This window comes from Falco punctatus, assembly GCF_963210335.1.
Source record: "Falco punctatus genome assembly, chromosome: 2".
In the NCBI taxonomy this organism is placed as follows: Eukaryota; Metazoa; Chordata; class Aves; order Falconiformes; family Falconidae; genus Falco; species Falco punctatus.
The window spans coordinates 78313299-78335802 of NC_137581.1; the positions used below are offsets into that span (position 1 = coordinate 78313299).

A 22504-nucleotide genomic window follows, 5' to 3' on the forward strand; every position below is an offset into this window, starting at 1 on the left:
ACAGTGAAAAAGCAGAAAATGCAGAAATAAGGTGGTGGCTCTCATCCAAGCTCTGTATCTTATCTCAGACCATGGTGAAGAGCTGGTGGTGTTTTATTTTGAGGTGTAAGAGGCGCTTTCAGGTTCAGAGAAATAATTCTGGAGACCCTCTTTGCACTAGCAGCCTTTCTGGGTGCTCAGTCTGGGGAGCTGGGAGGAGATTTGGTGTTTCTCATCCTTGCCACAAGGCAGGTGGGAAGGAGATGCCAGGGTGGCAGGAGCCATTTCTCCTGGCTGGGGTGGCTCCTGTGTGGCAAAGGCCTGATGGGACTGCCACAGCAATGATGGTACCAGGCTCTCCCTGGAAATGTATGAGCAAGAATCCTAGTTTTGGAGTAAAGCACAGAGAAAAACATCAGACCAAACTTTTTGGGAGTAGTGGTGCATTGGGATACATTCCCACTTCCTCTCCAGAAGGCTGCCTGGTGCAGGAGGCATTAAGGTGGGGATAACAACCCCTCTGAATGGAGGTCTGTGCCCCTCCAACCTCAGCGCAGTGGCTGGCGCCCTGTGCAGTTGCCCTGCATGACAATAAGTGATGGAGCACAGTGTTCATCAGCCTGCCAGGTTGTCACTGGTGACACGGATGGCACACTCACAATACACATCCAGTTGCAGCCATCTTACAGAATTATTTTTCCCAGCTGCTCATGATTAACTTAATGATGCAGATGGAGCTGCCCTGACATGGTCAATCCTGAAGCAGTTTTGTTGTAATAGCCAGGAGGGACTAAAGGCGTGAGAGATGCAAGGTCCACAGGGGGAGTTTTCTCTGCTGAAGAAAGCTCCTCTACTTCTTTGAAACAGTTGTTTTGAGAAAAGATACTGCTTTCCTTTCAAACCCTCCCTTATTTCACCTTCTCCTCTTGTTGGTAATACAGGTCACATAACGTCACATTTTATCACAGGACGCAAAGCAGCAGCTCAGCGAGTTTTTTGATAAGTTCTGCCCTTCAGCTCCTTCTCAAGTATGCAGTGACCGCTGGTGGCTTTCTGCCTTAGGGACCAGGAGAGAATGCTCCAATGGAGAGGTTCCAGAAATTAATTTTACTTCCTCTCATCTTAACTACCTTGCTACCAGGTAGGACACATTCATAACCTGTGAAATGAGCCACTGTGGACAAAGTACGTGAACTAATTTTAAAGTCGTGTAAATGGCAGTTACTGGTGATATCAGACTGAACAGTCAGTCCCAGAGGGGGATTACTCAAACTGTTTGAAATGGTTAAGTTTGCATTTCAAGCCTGAATGATTTAATGGCTTAGAGTGGGCTTCTGTATGCAGGAGCGAGCAGTGGGTGGGATGGGGAAGAAATGGGGAGGCTGCCCTCTCACTTGTAGTGAACAGGGGTGTCCAACTTATTTCTCCTTCTCCTTATGTCCATCTTCCTCTTGTCTGTTTGGGACTGCTGTTGATGGGGCATCTGTAGAGAACTCAGTATCAGCAGCTGATTCCAGAAATATGTACAAATTACAGTTTTGCTAGTTTGCCTCCAGTTTACATTTCACATGCCAGAATTTCAAAGTGAATTCAGATACAAGGTATCTTGGTGGCAAAGCTTTAAAGAAAATGTGAATATAAAGTGGCTAGTTTGGTAAGGGAGACAAGGCAGAGGTTTGGTTGTTTTTTTTTATTGTTGTTGTTTAGCTGGGGTTTTAACAGGCTCTGAAATGACGGAGCTGCAGTGGATGAAAGGAAAAGTATTGTCATGGCTTAATAATTGGTGAAAGGAAACATAATGCAGGAATAAATGTGGAGTTTTCTGAGCTGAGTGGTATTCCCAGCAGAGTTGCACAGGGATGTACGGTATTCAACAAGCTCTTAAACAACTTAGTGAAGAGGAGTGAAATGGGAGGTGGCAGACTTTGCAGGTGGTGCAGAATTACTTAGGGCAGCCAATTCCAAAAAGAGACTAGGAAGATTTGCCAGAAAATGTCATGATGCCAAGTGAGTAAGTAATAAAGGAGCAGAAAACATTCAATGCAAAACATCACTTAACTGAAGATGTCTCGTGGGGGAATAGAGTTTGTACCTTGAAAAAAAGAGTAAATTGCTGAAAAAGAGAATTTCACTGTTTAGTGTCTTCAGCAGGGGAAATACAATGAAACCTGGAATTGCATAAATTTACAGAAAGCTTGCATCTTGAACACTGGATGTTTTGTTAGCCCCTTCATTTCAAAAAGGATATATTAGGTCTGGGAAAGGTATAAAGTGTGACAGAGGTGATCAAAGATATGAGGAGGCATTCATAAGACTGGAATATTTTTCTTTTTGTGAAAAAGAAGAAAGAGTAAATATTTATTAAAATAATTAATTATATGGAAGTGAATGGTGAAATGGTTATTCATAGTTTCTCATAACAAAAAGAACTAGTGGCAACCAGTAAAACTAGCCAAAAGAAGATTTAAGGTAAACGAAAGAATGTACTTTTCCTCACAGTATGTAATTAAATAGTAAAGCTCATGGTTGCTGGATATGGGGGATACCAAATTATAAATAGGCTGAAAAAAGCTAGAAATAAATGTGGAGGGTAGTTCCATATGTGAAGATGCAAGCATTGGCTCAGGAAGTCCTTAGATCTCTTATTTTTGGACACTGAAAAGTTGTAACAAGGAAGCATCAATTCTTATTTGTCCTGTTTCTTGCACTGCCTTCCTAAGCATCCAGAGCAGAGGACTGCATTGCTTTAGAGGATTTCTATTACTATTCACTGATGTAAAACATGTCTGCAGTGGGTGTTTTATTGCTCCACATGTAAGCTGTACTCGGGTAGCAGATATTGCCCACACTGTGTGGTGCAGCCATGGGAGGACACCCCAAAGCAAAGAGAAAATGTGTATTGTGAGAGGCAAGTGTTGCTCTTGGAAGAAGTATTGCTGCTTTCAGGATGTCATAAGTTGCAAGGGTGGGTGGTGGAGCTAGGCTGCCGAGATGGCTGCATGGCACAGCTGAGTTGAGCATCCTCCTGGGTGGGCACAACATGCCCTTTAGCAGAGAGAACAGTGCAGAACGGAGGGTCGACGTGCAGTGCAAGGTCCTAGTCTGCTGTCAGGATATTGGTGGTGGTGCTGTGGTGCTTCCAGCCTGGGGATTCTTGCCACTGGAGACAAGAGTGCAGGAGGAGAATAGTCCAGCAGCAGAGCCAAAAGAGGCTGCCAGGGACAGCTGTCAAACAGTGAATAAGAGAAGAGATGGGAAGTCACAGCTGAGGGCTGTGGAGAGGTTTGTGTGCAAGTGGGTGGAAATATGTGTTGCTGAGTACCAGTAGATCAGTTTTACTTGACAGAAACATCCTATAAGCATTTTAAAAGTCTTGTTAACATAAGCAAACAAGCTAGTCCTCTGCAGGCTTTGACAAACTCTAACCCATTTTGTTTTTCAAAAAGCTCAGCCGCAAAGCTGTTGTTTTTTGAAACAAACTTGAGATGTGTTGAAGAAAAATCTTAGCAAATCCAAAACAATCTATTACAGAGCTGTTGCTGGAACAGGGGGCCAGCGATGAGACAGGGAAGGCAGAAGACAAGGTGGGGAGAGCAAGAAACTAAAGAAAGAGTGAAATAATAAAGAGATTTAAAACAGACTGGAAGGAAAAAAACATAGACGTTCAAACAGAAACAACAGAGAAGCAAGGGAGGAAGACATAGACTAGACACAAAACCTGGAGGATAAAAGACAGTGCTTATGGAAGGGTGTTATGGGTATAGAGGGGAAGATTATTTTGAAATACGATAATGAGGTTGAAAAAAAAGTCATCATTATGGCAAAAGGATAAGCCCATCCTGTCCTTCACTATGCTGCATCCAAATAGGTCACTTACAAAAGAGGAAAGTCGGAGTCAGCAGAGGAAGGAAGGAAAAGAAGGTAGCCATGTCTCAATGCCCTTGTTGCTGGAATCTTCAGCGTGAAAAAGTGGTCTTTTAGAGTTAGTTCAAGCATGGAAGAAAAAACATTGGTGACAGAGGGCAAGAGTGGTTCTTTGGCAAATGATGTTCCCTCAGTGCAGGCATCATCCAGGGAACAAGATGCGTTTTCATCTCTTCAAAACCCACAGTGATGCGACAGTGAATTTGTGTGACAGAGGAGGGAGTACACAGCTCATAAAGGAGTTGCTGTACACTTTGCACACTGTTGGGAAGGACTGAGCAACTGAAATACCATAAATACTTACCAGTTTAAGCAAACTTTCACCACTAGTGACTGCTTTATAAATATTTAGTGTTGTACCTCAGAGAATGTGTCTTAACTCAGCTTTGTTCTTCAAAAGTCAAGGAGTAATGCAGCATCATGAAGACAGCCTAACATTTCCCTGTTGAAAAGATTATATTTGCCTGGGTGAGATTTCTATTGATTGTGTGTGGGGAAGCAGATGTTAAACCAGCTGTTAAGAGCTGAACATGTAATTCCTGTAAAGTGCAACGACAATCTAGCCTGAGGCCTTAATCTGTCTGAAAGCAACCATCTGCAAGATATTTTTTAAGCAGTACATAAATGAAACTGGCACTAAAATTTTCATCTTAGTGCAAGAAGCGAGGTCCAGCAAAAGGACTTACAGCACTGGCTTAAGATACTGGTAAAACTGGCTTTAGATCCCATTTCTGTCATGAATGTCCTCTTTGACCTTACACAAGTTACTTTATCAGTGTTTGTACATGGGTTGGACAATGGAACGCACAGTTGGTTCAGGACCTCATGTGCTATTGCAGGATAAAGAATAAAAGCAAAAATATAGAGGCAAAGTTGAAACCGTTGAAAACGTTTTGGCAGCAGGTGGAGAAGGCTTGTGAAGCTCCTGTTTTGGTTGTGCTGGGGCTTTACTGAGATCTAAATGGAGGCAAGATTGAGCTATGTCCTGCTCCTCAGTCCTCCTGCCACCCACAGGATCCCCATCCAAGGCTTATGGACATATTCCCTAGCTCACAAAAGTCAGTGAAGAGCCATCTATTGCTCCAGCAGATATGGTTGATGGAAGAAGATGTAGATTCCATCATACCTATGGACTGTTAAAAAATAATTATATTATATTACATAAATAAAGGAATAACTCATACCTACCTGCCTATACTGTCCTGACTGTCTGAAGAAAACAAAAGCAATATTAACCATGTATTTTTAGAGCTGGTGATCACTGATAATTCATGTTTAGGGATAAATTTCAAGATTATAATGGAACTCACAGCCATGATCTCGTAGCAAATGATTAATTAACAGCTAGAAGTGTAATGAAAGTCACAACATTTATTCAGATCCATGGCTCCTTAGAAAAATAAAGTGTTTGTACAGGCATGGAAATAAATGACAGATGCACAGACATCAGCTTCCTTTCAGAGGAGCTGTGTAGGTAAGTAATGCAGTTCCTGTTTCATGAGCAACTAAATACATTTTTGTGTTAACTCTAAGGAATTTTGTTCATGGCTGTATCTATCACATGGTAGCTGGAATGTACTTCATCAGTGCACATTGATTAGAAAACCCAGAGCTCTGTAAATCATACCATCCACAGAGGTGGCCAATCCCTAACGTTCAGAAAGTGACAAACAGGAAAGAGAGGAAATGGCTTTTAAGCATTTTGTTGGGTTAACTGCAAAGCAATATATTAAACTATGCACATAGATTCAGTTACTGGGTTTGTCTTCAAGTTGCTTCATGTTTTAAAGCATTTCAGTTTTCCTTTACAAGTCTGAAGAGAACTTTGAATAAATACTGCTGGAAAAAATGAGCCATTTAATTTGAACAGAAATATGTTTCACTGTATCTTATCTGGCTCTTTTAACTATCAGTGGAAGCTGAGTTTGCTTTTCATTTAATGTTTATGGCTCACACACAGATATACTTTGGAGAACGAGGTGCATGGTAGAGGTAACATAACCCAGGAAGGTGGAAATTTTTTGTAAAATTTTTTTCTAAACATGAGAGAACTCAGTGTCAATCATACAAAGTACCAGGAAAGCTAGGTTTGTATAATCCTGCAAAACAAAGAATGAAAAGGCTCTTGTCTGTAAGTTCATGTGGTGGGAGGAAAGAGAGGAGCTGTTTATATTAAAGAACAATTCTTGGCACAAACCTGGTTAGATATACACTGCCTAGGATTAAATGTGATCTCGGAATTAGAAAATGATGTTGACATTGGAGCATTGAGATTACAGACCCTATGCCCTGACTGCGTTCACTGAGGCTCTGGTTGCATTGTCGTAACTGAGATTGGGCTCTGGTTCCATTTATACAACTATCAAATATCTCTTTTGTGTGAAACAATAGAGCATATTCTCAGCTATTGACTGAATGAAAAATGAATTTTTCAATAATTTATCATGAATCCATTTGTCGTGGTTTAACTGCAGCCAGCAGCTAAGTACCACACAGCTGATGGGGGGGAGAATTGGAAAAACGTATACCCCATGGGTTGAGATAAGAACAATTTAAAAACTGAAGTTAATGATAATAATAATGATGGTGAGGAAAAGGGAGGTAACAAAAAGAGAGAAAGGAATAAAACCCAGGAGAAAAAAAGTGATGCACGATACAATTGCTCACCACCTGCTGACCGATGCCCTGCCAGTCCCTGAGCAGCAATCTGCCCCTCCCAGCCAACACCCTCCAGTTTATACACTGAGCATGACATTCTGTGGTATGGAATATCCCTTTGGCTAGTTCAGGCCAGCTGTCCTGGCTCTGCTTCCTCCTGCCTTCTTGTGCACCTCCTCACTGGCAGAGCATGGGAGACTGAAAAGCCCTTGCCTTAGAGTAAGCACCACTTAGCAACAACTAAAACATCAGTGTGCTATCAACATTATTTTTACACTAAATCCAAAGCACAGCACTGTACCAGCTACTAGGAAGAAAATCAGCTCTATCCCAACTGAAACTAGGACACCATTAATGAATACACTGCCTAAGATGTACAAAACCTGGGTTGACTGAAACCTTTAAAAATCACTTTGTTGATTTGTCCTGAATACTCTTAGCAAGGGACCAATGGCCATTTCAGAGTTTCTCCAGGAAAATAATTGAACAGTTATTCTCAGGCCAAATTTGCAGACATGGGTTTTTAATTAGACTGCTATAGACTGTAGTATCTAATTGCTGTAATTATGCAGACTAGAGGCTGAATCGTTAGGAGTAACACTGGCGGTCCTGGTGCTTCCTCAGCATGAATGTTTCCCATTAAGTGATGAAAAACTCACTGGTGAGGTACATCTCACTGGCAGGTCTGCAGGGAGCTTGTGAAATCTCTATCCTTGGAGATACCCAGAATTTGATTTGATGAGGCCCTGTGCAAATGGCCTAACTGTGGAGTTAGCTCTGCTGGGAGCAGAGGCTTGGACTAGAGAGTTCCTGAGGCCCCTTGCCACCAAAACCTTCCAATGCCTCCATCGAAGAACAACTCCATCACAGTGAGGTGCAGGTGAGAACTAGGGCAAAAGGGAGCAGACCTGAGCGTAGAGGCAGGTGAACAGACGATAGCAGCTGTGGGGGATAAGGAGGAGCTGTGCCTGGTGCATGCAGAGCATGGCAGGCCCGGGGTGAAGCTTGGTGACAGCACGGCCTGCAATGGCAGTCCCTTCCCTTCTCCCCCGCTCCACCTGCAGCCGGGAAGGCTCTGGGTAGCAGTGACTTACTGAAGTGACTGGCCTATGTGGGCGTACCATTTTGAGCTCCCCGATACAGGAGAGACATTGGTAAGCTGCTCTTTCAAGTCCCTAAGACACCAACGAAATAATTTGGGATGTTCTTACAGTGTGAAGGTTTGTCCCTTATGAAGACTAGAGTATACTGTGTTCCTTCTTTGAGCAATGCTTTAAGATTTGCCCACCTGCAAACCGGCACCATTTCCCCTGGCTGTTTCAGGGACTGAAGTCACAGCTGCTGCTTTGAAAAAGAGGGTCTCTGCCCTCGTCGTTCCTTCACTTTGTGCTTGATAGAAGCGAGTGCTTCCAACTTCCCACATGCAGGGGATCCACCATCTGCCTGGGCAACTGCTGCACCTTCATTCCACTGAGGGCAATGGGAGGCCCTGGGTTTATTGAGGAAGAAAGGAAAACAAAATGCCTTCATTAGAAAGGAGCTTTCAGTTTTGAAAAATAGTAGCCATAATTCATACCACCTTTTAAGGAAGAAAACCTCATGAATTACAGCAGCTTTGGTTAACAGAAAGCCTGAAAATGTGGGTAAGTATGTATGTGATATATGTATGAGAAATAAGGGAAAAGGCAGATGAATAGGGGATAGAACATAGAAGGATATATGCTGGGACTGCAAAAAATCAGTGGCAATCCAAGGTATGCAGAGGGGACCAGTTTCATATGCCTTTATTCATTTGAAGTCTAGAGAACTCATGTATTTTCCTATTTAAAAGTGGATCTTTCTTTCAGCAAAATGACAAGTCAGCTTTTTAGTGAATCACTGAAGAGACAGGCGATTTTGGAGTGGGAGAAGTAGGTACAAAAAATCAAATGCATCTTTAAAGAAAACCATTTAATTGAAGGTAGAGCTGAAAGATTAGATTGTACATCTTAATCTCTGAATTAGTTAAGATCTTTTGAACTATATAAAAACATACTTCTTTTAATGATTGGCTTGGGGATCCATCATAACAACATAGCATTTGACCACTGCTTACTGTTGTGGGTTTAACATTACTTGGTTGTAATTTCAATTCACCATACGTATCTTTAACTACTTACTGACAGGCATTATAGAAAATGAGACAAGAATCTTTTCCTGAAAGTATCAGGTACTGATGACTGTCAGAGGTGAAGTTCAGCTGAATCAGCAGCCTTTCCTGATACATAACTAAGTGCTTAATGTCCCAGGGCTCCTAGTAAGTAATACTATTTGAACCTGGGTTCGTGGCTTTTTAGCCTTAAATTGCTGGCAGTAAAAATTAAGTCAAAGGCCTTTGGTGGTGGTGTTGTATATGTGTTTACAGACTGTGTTTTATAATTCCTTTCAGGTCTTGGCTTTTGTTACTCTATTATAAATGGCCCCACTAATGCAACAGTCCTTGCTGGTTCAGAAGCCCGATTTAATTGCACTGTGTCAGTAGGATGGGTAATTCTCATTTGGCTGTCCAATGGAAATCCTGTCCTCACTGTCCTCAGTTCTCAAGGAGCTGTTGAAACATCAGACCGCTTCACCTCTCAAAATTATACCAGTAGCAATGGATTTACCTCGGAGCTGATCATCCACAACACCCAGCTGAGTGACTCTGGAAAAATTGAATGCAGTACCCAGCAACCTAGTGAGAGCAGATTTGCATTTCTTTCTGTTCAAGGTGCGTATAGACACCAATAGAAAGCTATTTTATTATACTACACTTAAAGGAATCCTCTGATGAATTGCTCAAATTATCCCTGTGAAGGACTACATGCTGTCATTTACCATCTTTTGCCTCCTGTCATCTTTGTCTTAATTTTACTGTCAAAGCAGATTTTAGAATCACTAGAATCACATGCAGAGGGCCATTAACAAAGGTTGTAACTGCCCTTGTTTTTTCCTGTTACATCTCTTATTCTTTATTGGATTTCATCAAAATGCCTGAAGGCTGTATCAGGCCCACCAGCAGCCAGTCAAAAAATATCTTTTGTCTAGAAACAGTATGGATTACCCCTAAGTACATCTTTGTACATGAACCATCTGCTGCCTTTAGGGCAGATCTCACTTCTGCTTTCTGACTCAGGAATCAGTCTGTATCCAGCTTATTTGGGTTTGGTTTAATGGCATGTAGAAGCAAAGCCCTTGAGACACAAGGCGATACTTTTCATATGATTGCTGCTGCAAGCTACCAATTCCAAGGAACAAAAAGTTCCTGCATATCAAGCCCATGTATATGAGTTCTCTTCCCCCACTCTGAACATCAGTAGTGACAGGGTGAAGCCAGTACAGCAAGATCTAGCCACCAGACACTATCCATTTGTCAAAGCGGTGCTTCACGCAGTAACATCTCATCATCTACCCATAAGCCTTTCCTGATAAAACCCAAGCATACTTAAAACTTAGAAAGAAACACTGTTATTTCATTATGTTGTCCTTCAGCTGGAAATACATCAGGATGGCTAAAGAACATAATTTCCTGCTTTTTATTGGAAAGGTACTGGAAGCTGAAACTTGTGCTTTAGATATTTTGGACAACACGTCCATGAAGTTGCAATATCTGCACGTTTATATCATGCATAAGGTATATCTGTGTTAACAATGATTGGTTTTGACTTCATATCTTGAGGCACAGCTATTTCTGGGTAGTGAGATAAGATTTAAAACTATCAGCAGGAAAGCAATACAGCCAAATATTCTGAAGGAACAAAACATCTTTTCCCTCCTACAGTTAATGGATCTTTATTCATCAAAAATAGCACCTTAACAATAAAAGAGAATGAAACAGTTGAAATTGTTTGTGAAGCCTTAGGATGGGCTCCAGCTCCAGACATTACCTGGATGACAAATGACTCTTTCATTGATAAGTCGAGGTATGTTACCCAGCAAAGTCAAGGATCTAATGGCCTCCACAATGCCCTGAGCATCCTAACTTTGACTCCGATGGACACTGAGATTTTGACTTGTTTAGCTGACATAGAAGCACTCCCTAACCCTCAGAATGCAACAGTAACTGTTATTTTTCTCAACTCTACTATAGGTAAGTTAATGTTTGTTGTACTTTGCCTATACTGTAGTGCCTGTACTGTAGTGCCTATTATCAGAACTGTGCTTTTTGTTTCATTTTGCTTTGCTTTATTTTGAAAAAAGTAGTCAGTTTGCAAATAAAATACAATGGCATGTGCAAAGATGATAGAATTAAGACCCGTTACCACAACCTGATACAGAGGTAGGGTTAAATTCATATTTTTGAGAGGACTGGTACAAGTCTAATGAACCACAAAGTCCAATTTAGGACTGAACAAGACAAACAAAGCAGTACATCTGCCACTGACTCCTACTATAGATTCACTGCTAAGAAAACCAGCCTTTGCTCCTTGACCAAGTAAACATCTAATGAATTTAGATCTTAAATATCCTTGACTAGGCCATGCTTGCCTTATTAACATAATTTGTTAGACCTCGCTTACTCATTTCCTTAAAGCCAAACCCTCAGGTGAAATTGTTCTGCATAATATGCAATACCAGCTTTACCACTGACTTGGGAAAACCCCTGGATTTTACTCCCAGTTTCCACACATAATACAGAATAGATTTGGCACTAGCACTTTAGGTGCAATTAGGAAGTTCTCCATATGAGCAGTGACCAGATGTGATAGAGTTGTAGTATGGTGGTAACGTCCCCAGGGCTGGACAGAGCACCTAATTGCAGATGATAGCATTTATATGTAGGAACTTCTGTATTGTATACCTATCACCAATCTGCTACAAGAAAGTCTTTGTATGTGGTGTGTTCACCCATTACAGAACAAGAGAAGCTGCATATTCATGGACCTTATCCCAAAGTCTACTTTGATCAAATAGCCATTGGGCCTGCTTTTTTCTCTTCATTGCATGTTCTCTCACATCTTCGAAGAAGGTAAAACAGGTCCTGCAACAAACATACGTGGAATTCTTCGGATCGTGCATTTTGTTGCTTTTTCTTGCTTTTAAGGAAAGTCAGGGTCACTCCAAACATGGATGTTGGGCAAATCTCTCAAGAACAGTTAGCAAGACTTTGATAACCCTGAATATTTTCAGTAAGGTTGTCAGCATTTACATAATTTAACACATTCACAGTACTAGGAGGTTCATCAGGAAAAGGGTGATTTTTATCAGGTCTGTGCTGCCAGTGTGGAACAAAGCAAGTGAGACTATCACTACAGATCTGCCTCACAATCTAACAAAATCCTATGAAAAATATTTTTCTTTTCCAAACCCTAACACAATAAGAGCAAGTAAGAAAAAGTATCTCCCTGTGCGTTAGCAGTGTTTAATGCAGACGAGGGAGACAATACCAAACCTTCCTTAAGAGCATTTCTCTTTTGGGACTAGCCAAGTGTCTCGGCTACCAGGTAGAGGAGTCTCAAGGCAAACTAAACTTGAAGCGCTAATTTGCATGTCAGGGAGCTGAGGTTACTGGATATAGGTACACTGCCTCCCATGGTGACGTAGTCCACCCTACAGTGACTTCCCCTTTATTAGCCTTATCCTGTGGTATGGGAAATGCATAGATTGTATGGAGTTTTTTGCAGTGGGTCTATGCACCCATATCTGTCTTCTGTATAGAGCAGGGCCTCAAATCTACCTTTCTTTCTACGATGTGGTGAGCATCATGAACTTCTATAGTCAAAGTGACAGCTTCTCTTGATGAACAGGTTTTTCTTCTGTAATGGGTGAATGCAGCACATACAAAGGCATTCTTATAGTGGATTGATGAGGGGTTTGGTATAGAAGTTTCGACATATAAACAACTGAGGGGGCTGAGTAACTATGCCTTTTATTTTAAGTATGAGTCACTATTAGCAAGTCTTTTTCAGAAGTAATTGCTTTGTAATGTAATTGAAAAAAGTAATTTCACCATTCTTAATGTGACTTTTTTCTAGTCACATTGATCCTAATTACTGACTAAGCAAAATAGAACTATCCTGAGGAAATTAATAAATTCCCCTACCTGCTCATTTGTGAAGTACTGAGGCATCCACCCTCAGTTTCCATAGTTACTCATTGTAAATCAGAAAAGGAGAAAAACAAATGTCATGAAGTACAATTATCAGTGTATAATTAGAGATTGTATAGGACCATTATTCATTTCTCTTTGGAAAAATAATTGTACAGCAGCAGACACTCAAAATTTGTCAGGATATGAAAATATGAAGTCGTTAAAATATTAGAATAAAATAAAGACATGGAATTTATGACAGAGGAAGATATATAATGTGTATATATCACACTTGAAATCTTAGAGCTTGTTTGACTTTTCATATATAGAGTCAGCCTTAGCTAGCTGTTGTCAGGAAACAATACAACTAGCTTCAGACATTTAAGGAGTCCTTCCCAAAACTACTGTAATATCAATTTCAGCCTTCACTTAAAAGCTTGAGCAATCAAATTCCTCCATCTTCCTCACAAACAAGACCTGTCCATTCACAAGAAGTACAACCAAAACTCTGAGCTCTCTTCAGCCAGCCGTCTCCTGGTCAATGAATGTCCTACCTTCCTGCATCTCTAGAGCAGTCTAATCTCAGACCTTTCCGTACAAGGTGATGCATTTTTATGTCTGACACTCCTCCTCCAGAGTTACCTCAGTCACAGTGGTGTTTGGCTGAGCCCCAGATTTGGAAACTCCTAGGGAGTTTTCCTAGCAGATGCATTCGCAGAGCTCTTATTGGGAAATGGGGTCCACGGCAGAGTGCCTTAGCTGGTCCCAAGCTCTCTTTGGATTCAGTGCTGACTTCACATGGCCTTTGACCTGCAGAAGATGAAGATAGGGAATGTGCCATGAGCCTGATCTTCCTTTGCTTTTTACGTTAGTCAGAAAGCTCCAAAGTATCCAAGAAGTGATGTGCAGCTTTCTCCAGTCTCTCATTTCTCCTTGGTCACCAGCATGTGCCATGGAAAATCCCCTTTTCTGCAGATACTCAGCCCAAGTAAATTTTTGGGCAGCTTTGGGAGGAGCCATAGGTCTGGATAGCAGCAAAGGATGGGCCCTGTGGAACGGGGAAGGGGCTTTGTCCATACTAAGCACCTCATATGTAACTTGGTGTGGATTTACTAAGGGATCTAAACAGGGTTTAATGCCATCATGCCTTAGTTCCCCTCTCTTGCACCCTACCTCCATGTTGAGCTGGCAGCTCCTGCATTTATATCTTCTGGTCACAGCTCACATTTCTTTCTGGATCCTCCAAAGTGGAGGAGAAACCACAATGCTGGAGGGCTGGGAGTGTTTGTGTTCTATCCTTCCTTCTCGCTTCAGCGCCCATAGATCCTCTTTTGACATGTTACCTGAACCTGACAGGGAGTGAGATTCCTTGGTGTGGCAGCCAACCTGGGCCAGTGCAGGGGTGTTTAGCTCCTCCCTGCACACTAAGGTTAAGATTTCCCCTATAGCTAAATAGCTGTCTTTCATATTTCAGGCATCTTGAAATCTCTGTGGTGTACTTTATGGAACAAAATATGATAAAATATAGATATTTGTTGCAGTACTTCTAGGTAAAAATATTATGAACAAGTTCATCATCAATTGTAATCACAGCTGATTGCAGCCTATAGAATTAACTACTAGTTTGCAGGTTACTGAGTGCTTGTTTTCTCTAACAGTCAGAAGAAATTCAAGACATGCTGACTGAGCATTAGGATTAGAGAAGACTGGAACAAATTGCTTAATCATAATGACCTGAGCTTTGGAGAATGCAGACTCCTAACAGCAGTTCAAGCTTTGTAGGAGGCTCTGTTCTTGTATCTTTGTAGTCTGAAACCTCCAAACCCCAAACATCTGGCCAGGGAAATTTGTAGCTAGAAAGGATTTTATTCCCTGCCATAGGTAAACCAGCAGATACTCTGGTTCACACCTCAGGACACTAGTCCTGACACCATGCAACTACCAATCACCTACATTGCTGTGGTACCTTTTCCAGAGGCTGTCAGCTAAATGTGGCCATGCAGTCGTTAACTGGGACCTCTAATGAGGAAAGGACAATCATAAACCCAGTGCAACAGAATGGGTTTTGTCAGGTTTGAATGTGTCTCACACCTGTATTGGAAGCTTGTTTCTAAACAACTGTCAATGTTATTTTGGGGCTCCTTTTCAAAGGATATCTGAATTAGAGGTGCTCCTGAAATGTTTGGTTAAAACCAAACCATAGGGCAGGATGATATGACAGTCAGAACCAACACATTGTGCATCTAGCTATGCAAGAAATATGAGGTATTTTTAAAATTATGTGCACATAGGGGCTCTGTAGGAAAACTGTTTGGTCATGGAAACTAATTTCAGTGAGACACTGAGTTATCTTTAAATCACCTCACTTAACTCCGTGGATTACAACAAAGACAAAGGAGTAAGTTCATGTGAGAATGCCAGCAGAGAAAATGGGTTAGTAGCTGCATATTCCCAAATGGTGCTGCTCTCTACAGGTTTTGTTCTTCACTGCTCTTTAAGTGGATAACAGATGCCCTATCAAGTAAGTCCCAAAATCGAACACCCGCTGAAATTAGTGAGAGAAATCCCAAGATGGAATTCGTTAGAAAATCACATCTGCAGGCTAGAGAACTCTATCTGTACTAGTCACCTAAGACTATGGCTGTGGTCTGTGGGGAGAAATGGGTGCTTATTGAGAGCTGTTCATCATATTGAAAGGGACACACACCCCCACATTTGGCCAGATGAATTGTAACCCAAAGCACCTATTTTCTCTCCACTGACAAAAGCAAGCCAGGTAAGATGCTTAATATCTGCAGTATAGACAACTAAATTGGATCTTAACCTCTCTCCTCAACCCCAAATGTCTCCAAAGGGTGCTAGGAGGTCCAGCATATCTACAAAATATAGGTTGGAAGACTGCAACCCTATGCTTTTCAGAAGAGAAGTAGCAGTGGGAAAAGTTAAAATTGCAATAAAGAATTTGCATACGGAAACATTTTAAATACTTGAGCACCATTGGTAAAGTGGATAAAATCATAAAAAATTAGTCCATCATTTGGAAAACACAGACTCCTTGTTAAATAATCAACAAGCATGTAATAGCTTCTCACAGAAAAGGTAAATATTCTGAAAAGGCTCTGATAGTACAATATTTCTTGATTTAATTTAACAGAAAATTATTACAGTGAAGACAGCAGAAGCACGTGGGTTATTGTACTTGCAGTTGTGCTTTCACTTGTTGGTATTATTCTTCTGATCATTATTATTGCTGTTGTTGTACGTTGCTGCTGCCTAAAGAAGAAAGGTAAGTGAACCTTCACAATTTGTCTATACGTTAAAAAAGTACCTTCAATTAGATATAAATCTCCTAGTTGTGTCAGCTCTGGTGCTGTGCAAAGACCTGTAAGCAGAAGTGTGAGCAGACAGATCCTGCTCTTAACCATGACCTGGTTAAGATGCTCCTTACTTTGACCTTGCTGTTCTTTTATAAATTGGTTCCAGAGGAATCAGTGTCAGACATTCTCCTTAACTACACGGAAGTGGTGTTTTTTAGGAGTATGTTAACTTTCAATGACGTTTAATTTGTATGCCGAGGTTCTTTGTTGAAACATACGTTCAGTGCTGTATGCCTAATTTCCAGTTTCTGTGTAAGGTGTTCTACAGGGGCATTGCACAATTTTGTGAACAGGGAGGAGGGATGCCCCTGTGGTAGCTGGAACACGGTGCATGCTCAAAGAGGAGCTCTACAGTAGGTCACATTTTAGTTTCCTGAGTTTTAAACACTTTTTTTTTTTCTTTTTTTTTCCTCCTTCTTTCTTAGGATCAACATATCAAAATGAAATAAGGTAAGCTGGATGAGGTGGGAGAATTTTTCCTTTTAACCAAACTCTTTCAGGTTGCTGTGAGATGGTGAGAGGGGTGTGCCAGCTTCCATGCCCCACTACCCAGCACTCCCAGGACACTCTGTGACCAGGCCAGTTTCTGTGTGTGCAGCAGGGGAAGAGACTGACCTTAAAGGCGAAAAAGCAAGGGCCGCCACTTGCAGCAGGTTAACTCTGTTCCCACAATAAACTAGGTGAAAAGAAGCAAAATCTGCAAACGCCCCCTCTCTGATTTAGCAAGCACAGAAATTACAAACTGAAAATGCACTCCTACTGAAGCTGATGGGCAAAGCAGAGCCTTAAAAGCTGGCTGTGCCCCGGGGAAGGCCGGGGAGGAGCCCTGCCCGCAGCAGGCTGGCTTCCCGCACCGGGCTGGCTGCCCGCGCTGCCCTCACTGTCCGCACCGGGCTGGCTGCCCGCACTGCCCGCACCTGGCTGGCTGCCCGCTGCCATCCTCGCCGCTGCCACAGGAGGGCGCTGCGAGCCCGGCAGCGGGGCCGGGGCTGCGGCCGGGAGCCTCGCCGCTGGCTGCCTGGGATAGATCGGCAGGCAAGGGACACCGGCTGCCCGGCTCTTTCAAGGTTCGGTAGCGTTCGACTGATAAAAACTTAATAAAACTGTCCCAGCGATGGGCGTCGACACTTACGTGATTATCAGACGTGGCTGGGTACACAGCTGTTGGTACATTATCGCGTTGAGTTGGAAAACCTTAGAAATCAGCAGACGGTTATCAGCACTGAGAATAGGATATTCATCGGTGCCGGTGCGACGGTGACAGCAACGTCAGTGGGGTTATTTGGAGTTATTTTTGCTAAGCTTCTAGGGAGCATTGTAAATTCATACTCTGCCTACGCTTGTGGGGCTTTTAACTCCCGCTCTCTTAATGAGCTTACAAAACGTTACACCAGGCTGCCTCGCGCTTCAGTAATACCATTAACGGCCTCTTGTGGGGAAATTTTGTGAAGGTCTGCTGACAGGCTACCATTTATAGAGCACTTTATTGATATGAAACAAAATATGGAAATTAGGTAAACACTATTTTCTCCTGAGGAAATGATGCTAATTATGCCATGCCATACCAGTTAACTTCCACATGATTTCTTAGTTTGTGATGCTAAATTGATTATTTTACCAAGTGCAGGTATATAAATAGGGCAGGACTAAATCAGCAGGGAATGGGTTGTCAAAAGCAGCTACAACTTGTGTATTGGGTTTGCTATGAAAAAAGTCCTACAAAGCCTTTTTGCTTGCATTCTGACTTGGTTCTGCCAAAAGCTTCCTTCAAGGGTCAACCCTGCTAAGGCAAGATCAATTGTACCTGCAGGGAAGCATCTGTCCGGCAGCGGGGACTGGTACAGCCAGGTCTGTGTCCTTCTCAGGGCCTTGCCTTGCTGATGTGGGTCTGCACAGTGCTTTCTTTCAGACAACATGAACAGCTCCAGAACAGGGCATAACATTACTTTCCCTCTATGTCTTAGGATATCGTCTTGGCAAATACAGTTCAATCTTCATGACAGAATGTGTGGGCTTAGATCTCAGTACAGTAAAGTTCCTATTTTCCCATTAACTTCAAACATGAGTTGTCATACTGAGTTCATAAATGTTGCTTACACTTTGAAAGTTGAGCAAACACATAAGCAAATACTTAAGCACTGGGATGAGTCCAGGCTCTATGGCTCAGCTTGGACTTAGAAATGCAGTGTTGACAGTTCTGCAAAGTTTTAGCATGTGTAAGCAATGACACTGCAATTGCAGGAATTTTTTACAATCACGTACAGATTGTGTAGGTTCAGTGTTGGTTTTTTTTTTCCTAGGGGGGAATCTACCTGCAGTAAAAAAAATAAAATAAAATATGATTGTCCAGATTTTGGGAGCTGCATTGTAGTAGTAGTGAAGAAGTGGTGAGACCAAAGATATATTGGTTTACTTCCCACATTTGTTTTTAACTTGGTTGGCTATCTTTCTGTACCTCCCACACTTTTCTGTAACTGCTTTCAATTTGGCTATTACACCGAGTTTGTTCAGATCTAAGGATCAGATAAAATAGACAGTACAGTATCATATAACATGTGGAGGTGGTATTCCTAAACAATTTCTCTTGTCTTCTGGCAACCACGACAGATTTCTTAGTGGTTTCTAATGTTTATCTCCTAAACCAGCCGCATAGCTGACTTGTCATATTTACATGTGCATCAGTAGTGCTCATCTGAAGCTCTGTGGGCCTGCAAAGTAATTCCTAGTAAATATAAAAAAGCAAATGCAGCAGTTTCCACAAATATTGCTATCGGATAATATTTCCTCCTTCTCCAATATATCTCTGGGCTGTCATAGTCCTGCCAGCAATTTGTGCTTGCCACACCAGGAATCTAGGCAAAGATGGACCTGAGACTATCCCGAGAGGAGTCCATGGTAGGAACAGATGAATAGTAGCATGTCTTCTGGCATAAGAACTTTGAGTAAAAAGGCACCCTTTTCTTACTGTGTAGCTATGCAGCTCACTGTTTTGCAAATTCAGATGAGTAACTTTAACGAAGGAAGTCATGTCAACTTCAATGTGGCTACACTCACTTGTGAAGTAAATTTCAAAGTGAAAGATTAACTTTGGAGTGTACACATGAATCACTTGGGAGCTAACTGTGGTGATGTGAGATAACATGCTTTGATTTTGTGACTGGGAGGGCTCAAATCACAAAAATGATGGGCTGTGATACAAGTGAGCTAGCTGGCATTCCATTATTGGGCCACTAAATGCCCTGTAATTAAGAATTGGAGATCAAAATTAATTTCCTACAAAACCTATGATCTGGAACACATTCTTCACTCTTTGAAGATTGCGCATGCTATTTTCCTGCTTCCTGATAATGCAGCTGATGGAAACTTTCTAAACAGAATTTCACAGGTAATACTTCTATGGGACAAGATTTGTACTAGCTAATTGCTTGGAAGGGCCAGATATGCTTTGCACCGATTTTTTCAGAAGTGAGACATGTTCTTTTTACTCTGTAGCCTACTACGCAAGAGTTCTTTTACCATAATGAAGTTATAATGATAGGACTTTTTGTTTCTAGAAAAGTTTCAGCTGAGAAGAAAAAAAATGGTGATTCGGAAAACAGGCAAAGGCATGGTAGCGAAAATCAGGGATACATTCCAGAGGAACGGTGGAACACAGAACAAAGCCCAAGTAAGTGTAAGCTGGTGAATCACATATTGTCAAACTGCTTCTCAACATAGGCCCTTTGGGCAACATGTCAAGCAATTACATTACAAGATTTCATAACACTTTGTGAAGGACTTGTGCTTGGTCTGAACCTCTTCAGAACACTGGATTTTCTGGAGTCTGGTCCTTCAGAAGTATTGAGAAAACATCAGAGTTCTTTGCAGTTGAATTTAGTTTTAGTCCTTGTTTGTTTTTTTAAATGCCTTTGTTCTTCCAAATATCTTCTGAGGCCGGAGGTGGGAGTACTGGATTCCCGTATGACAGTCACCTTAGGCAATATTTTGCAGTTGGTCTGTAAAAACAAAAAAAAATCCACCACCACCAAAAAAGAGCACAGAAAAGGAAAAAAGAAAGTAGAAAAAAAGAAAAAGGCAGTTAGTGAACTATGATTTTACTGGTAAATGACTAAGACATTATAAATTCTAGTCTTTAAGCACAAAGACTCTTCAAAAGCAAATGTAAATTTCCACCAAATCGTTACCAACCACATTATTATCAAAACGTTTAATCAAACACTTAATGACATAAAATTATTGTGCAGTCTATAATCCAGGCATACATCCTTTTCTCTCTAACAAATAAATTGTGAAGAAATAAGTGCAGTGGAAAGACTTCAAGAGTATATGGTGTTGTAAAATGAAGTTATTAAAAAAAAAAAAGGGAAAACTAAGTAAACCTGGACAAAGTCCTTTCATATTTGTTAGTGTGCTGCGTTGACCTTGGTTGGCCACAGAGTGCTCACTAAGTCATTCTACCACTCCCCCTTCTCAACAGGACGGAGGAAGAAGACAAGATGGAAAAGCTCATGGGTCAAGACAGGGAGGGGAGATCACTCACCAATTACTGTCACTGGCAAAGCAGACTCCACTTGCGGAAGATTAATTTAATCTATTGCCAATTAATAACAGAGTAGGATAGTGATAAAACCACTTCTCCCACCTCCACTTCATCCAAGGCTCTTCTTAGCTCATCTGCCTCCTCCCTACAAGTAGCGCAGGGGGATGGGGAATGGGTGTGGTGGTCAGTCCATAATACCTTCTCTATGACACTTGTTACTCCTCACACTCTTCCCCTGCTCCAGTGTGAGTTCTTCCTACAGGAAGCAGTCCTTCACGAACTCCTCCAGCATGGGGCCTTCCTGCTCCAGTGTGGGTCCTTTCCATGGTACAGGCCTTCAGGAAAGGAGTGCTTCAGTGTAGGCCCCCACGGGGTCACAGTTCCTGCCAGAAAACCTGCTTCTGCATGAGCTCCTCTCCATGGGGGCAGAGGTCCTTCCAGGAGCCACAGGCTACAGGTTCCCTCAGGGCACATCCACCTGCTGTGACATGGGGTCCTCCATGGACTGCAGGTGTATATCTGCTCCACCGTGATCCTCCATGGGCTGCAGGGTGACCTGTTTCACCATATTCTTCTCCGCAGGCTACAGGGGAATCTCTTCTCTGGCACCTTGAGCATGTCCTCATCTTCCTTCTTCACTGACCTTGGTGACTGCAGGATCAGTCCTTTTTCTCAGCTCTTGTTGCACAGTGTTGTTTGCCCTTTGTTAAATACGTTATCACAGGCGTGCTATCAGTGTTGCTGATGGGCTCAGCTCTGCCAGCAGCAGGACTGTCTTGGAGCCACCTGGAACTGGCTCTGTCTGACATGGGGGAAGCTCCTGGTGTCTTCTCACTCACAGAAATCACCCCTGCAAGTTCCCCCAACTACAAAACCCCAAACTATTTAAACCCAACAAGTTAGCTAGAGTTTGGCTCACAATATTAAAGGCTATTTATCTCTGTTGCTGAATGGCTTATGGTTCATGCTGTGATGGACACTGAATAACAGTAATCTCGTCTATTCTTGTTACAGGAATTACTTCTCTTCCCCCAATGTCTTCAAAGTTCACTGTCCCTACTGCAGATTTACATACCAGTTCTGTACCAAAGGTAATTGCAATGCTGATATCTTGACCTTTTTTTTTTTTTTAGTTCACACAGTCTGTATCGTGCTATATTCAAACATAGATTTTGGGTGGAGGTAGACATTTATAAGTCAATTACAGCTGTAATTGGGTAAGTGGAATGTCCCGTCAGCATTCCTGAATGTTTGATTTACAAGGGTAAGTGCCCCGGGTGTTAGCCTTGGATTTAGATTGATTTGGGGAGGGAGATGAGAAGGAAACAACCACCTCTGGATATTTGGAAGAAAAGTCTAATAAAGCTATTGTCACACCTGTTCCCCTCAGCACCCTGCTACATCTTCCTCCCCACCTCCCAGGCTAAAGTTACGAAGTCAGAGACTTCCCCTCATAGAATCTTAGAATATCTCAAGTTGTAAGGGACCCATAAAGATCACCAAGTCCAATTCCTTGCTCCTCATGGGACTACCTAAAACTAAACCATGTGACTAAGAGCATTGTCTGGATGCTCCTTGAGCTCTGACAGGTGTTCAGTGTCTACCCTTTCCTTTCCATTGCTTTTCATATCTTTCCTCCTCCAAATGTCAGCTAGGCCTTTCTGCTGGCCAGCATGATGGGTAGCCCTCCCTGGGACAGACTTCCCATAAGTAAAGCCAATTGTCCTTTCATCATTCCTGGAATTAAAAAGTCTCCTCTCCCTCCACAAACCTACTTATTGCTATTAATCTTTTCAGCCTTGACAGCTGGAGTAACTCTGGAATGGTTTTTGAGAATTCACCTCTGTGTATGTTACACGTAAAACCATTATAATGTGGAGGTTTGCTTTGCTCTGGACATGTAATAATTCTGGACAGCTGTTCTGTATGTGCCTTTGCCAAAGAGGAGGTCTGCAATGCTTTTGCTGTTCTTCCCAG

The 22504-nt window shown here is 42.0% G+C and overlaps 1 protein-coding gene across 3 annotated transcripts in view; it reads left to right on the forward strand.

The window, feature by feature from the left end:
* Positions 1 to 22504, forward strand: part of IGSF5 (immunoglobulin superfamily member 5) — a 66643-nt gene that overhangs the window by 14143 nt on the left and 29996 nt on the right. For all 3 annotated transcript variants that reach the window (XM_080376647.1, XM_080376646.1, XM_080376648.1), the window contains 7 exons: positions 921 to 1120; positions 8990 to 9310; positions 10361 to 10669; positions 15765 to 15896; positions 16413 to 16437; positions 19542 to 19654; positions 21542 to 21618. In XM_080376647.1, coding sequence (XP_080232773.1) covers positions 1063 to 1120; positions 8990 to 9310; positions 10361 to 10669; positions 15765 to 15896; positions 16413 to 16437; positions 19542 to 19654; positions 21542 to 21618 — 1035 coding nt within the window. In that variant the 5' untranslated portion in view covers positions 921 to 1062. The remainder of the gene's footprint in view (positions 1 to 920; positions 1121 to 8989; positions 9311 to 10360; positions 10670 to 15764; positions 15897 to 16412; positions 16438 to 19541; positions 19655 to 21541; positions 21619 to 22504) is intronic.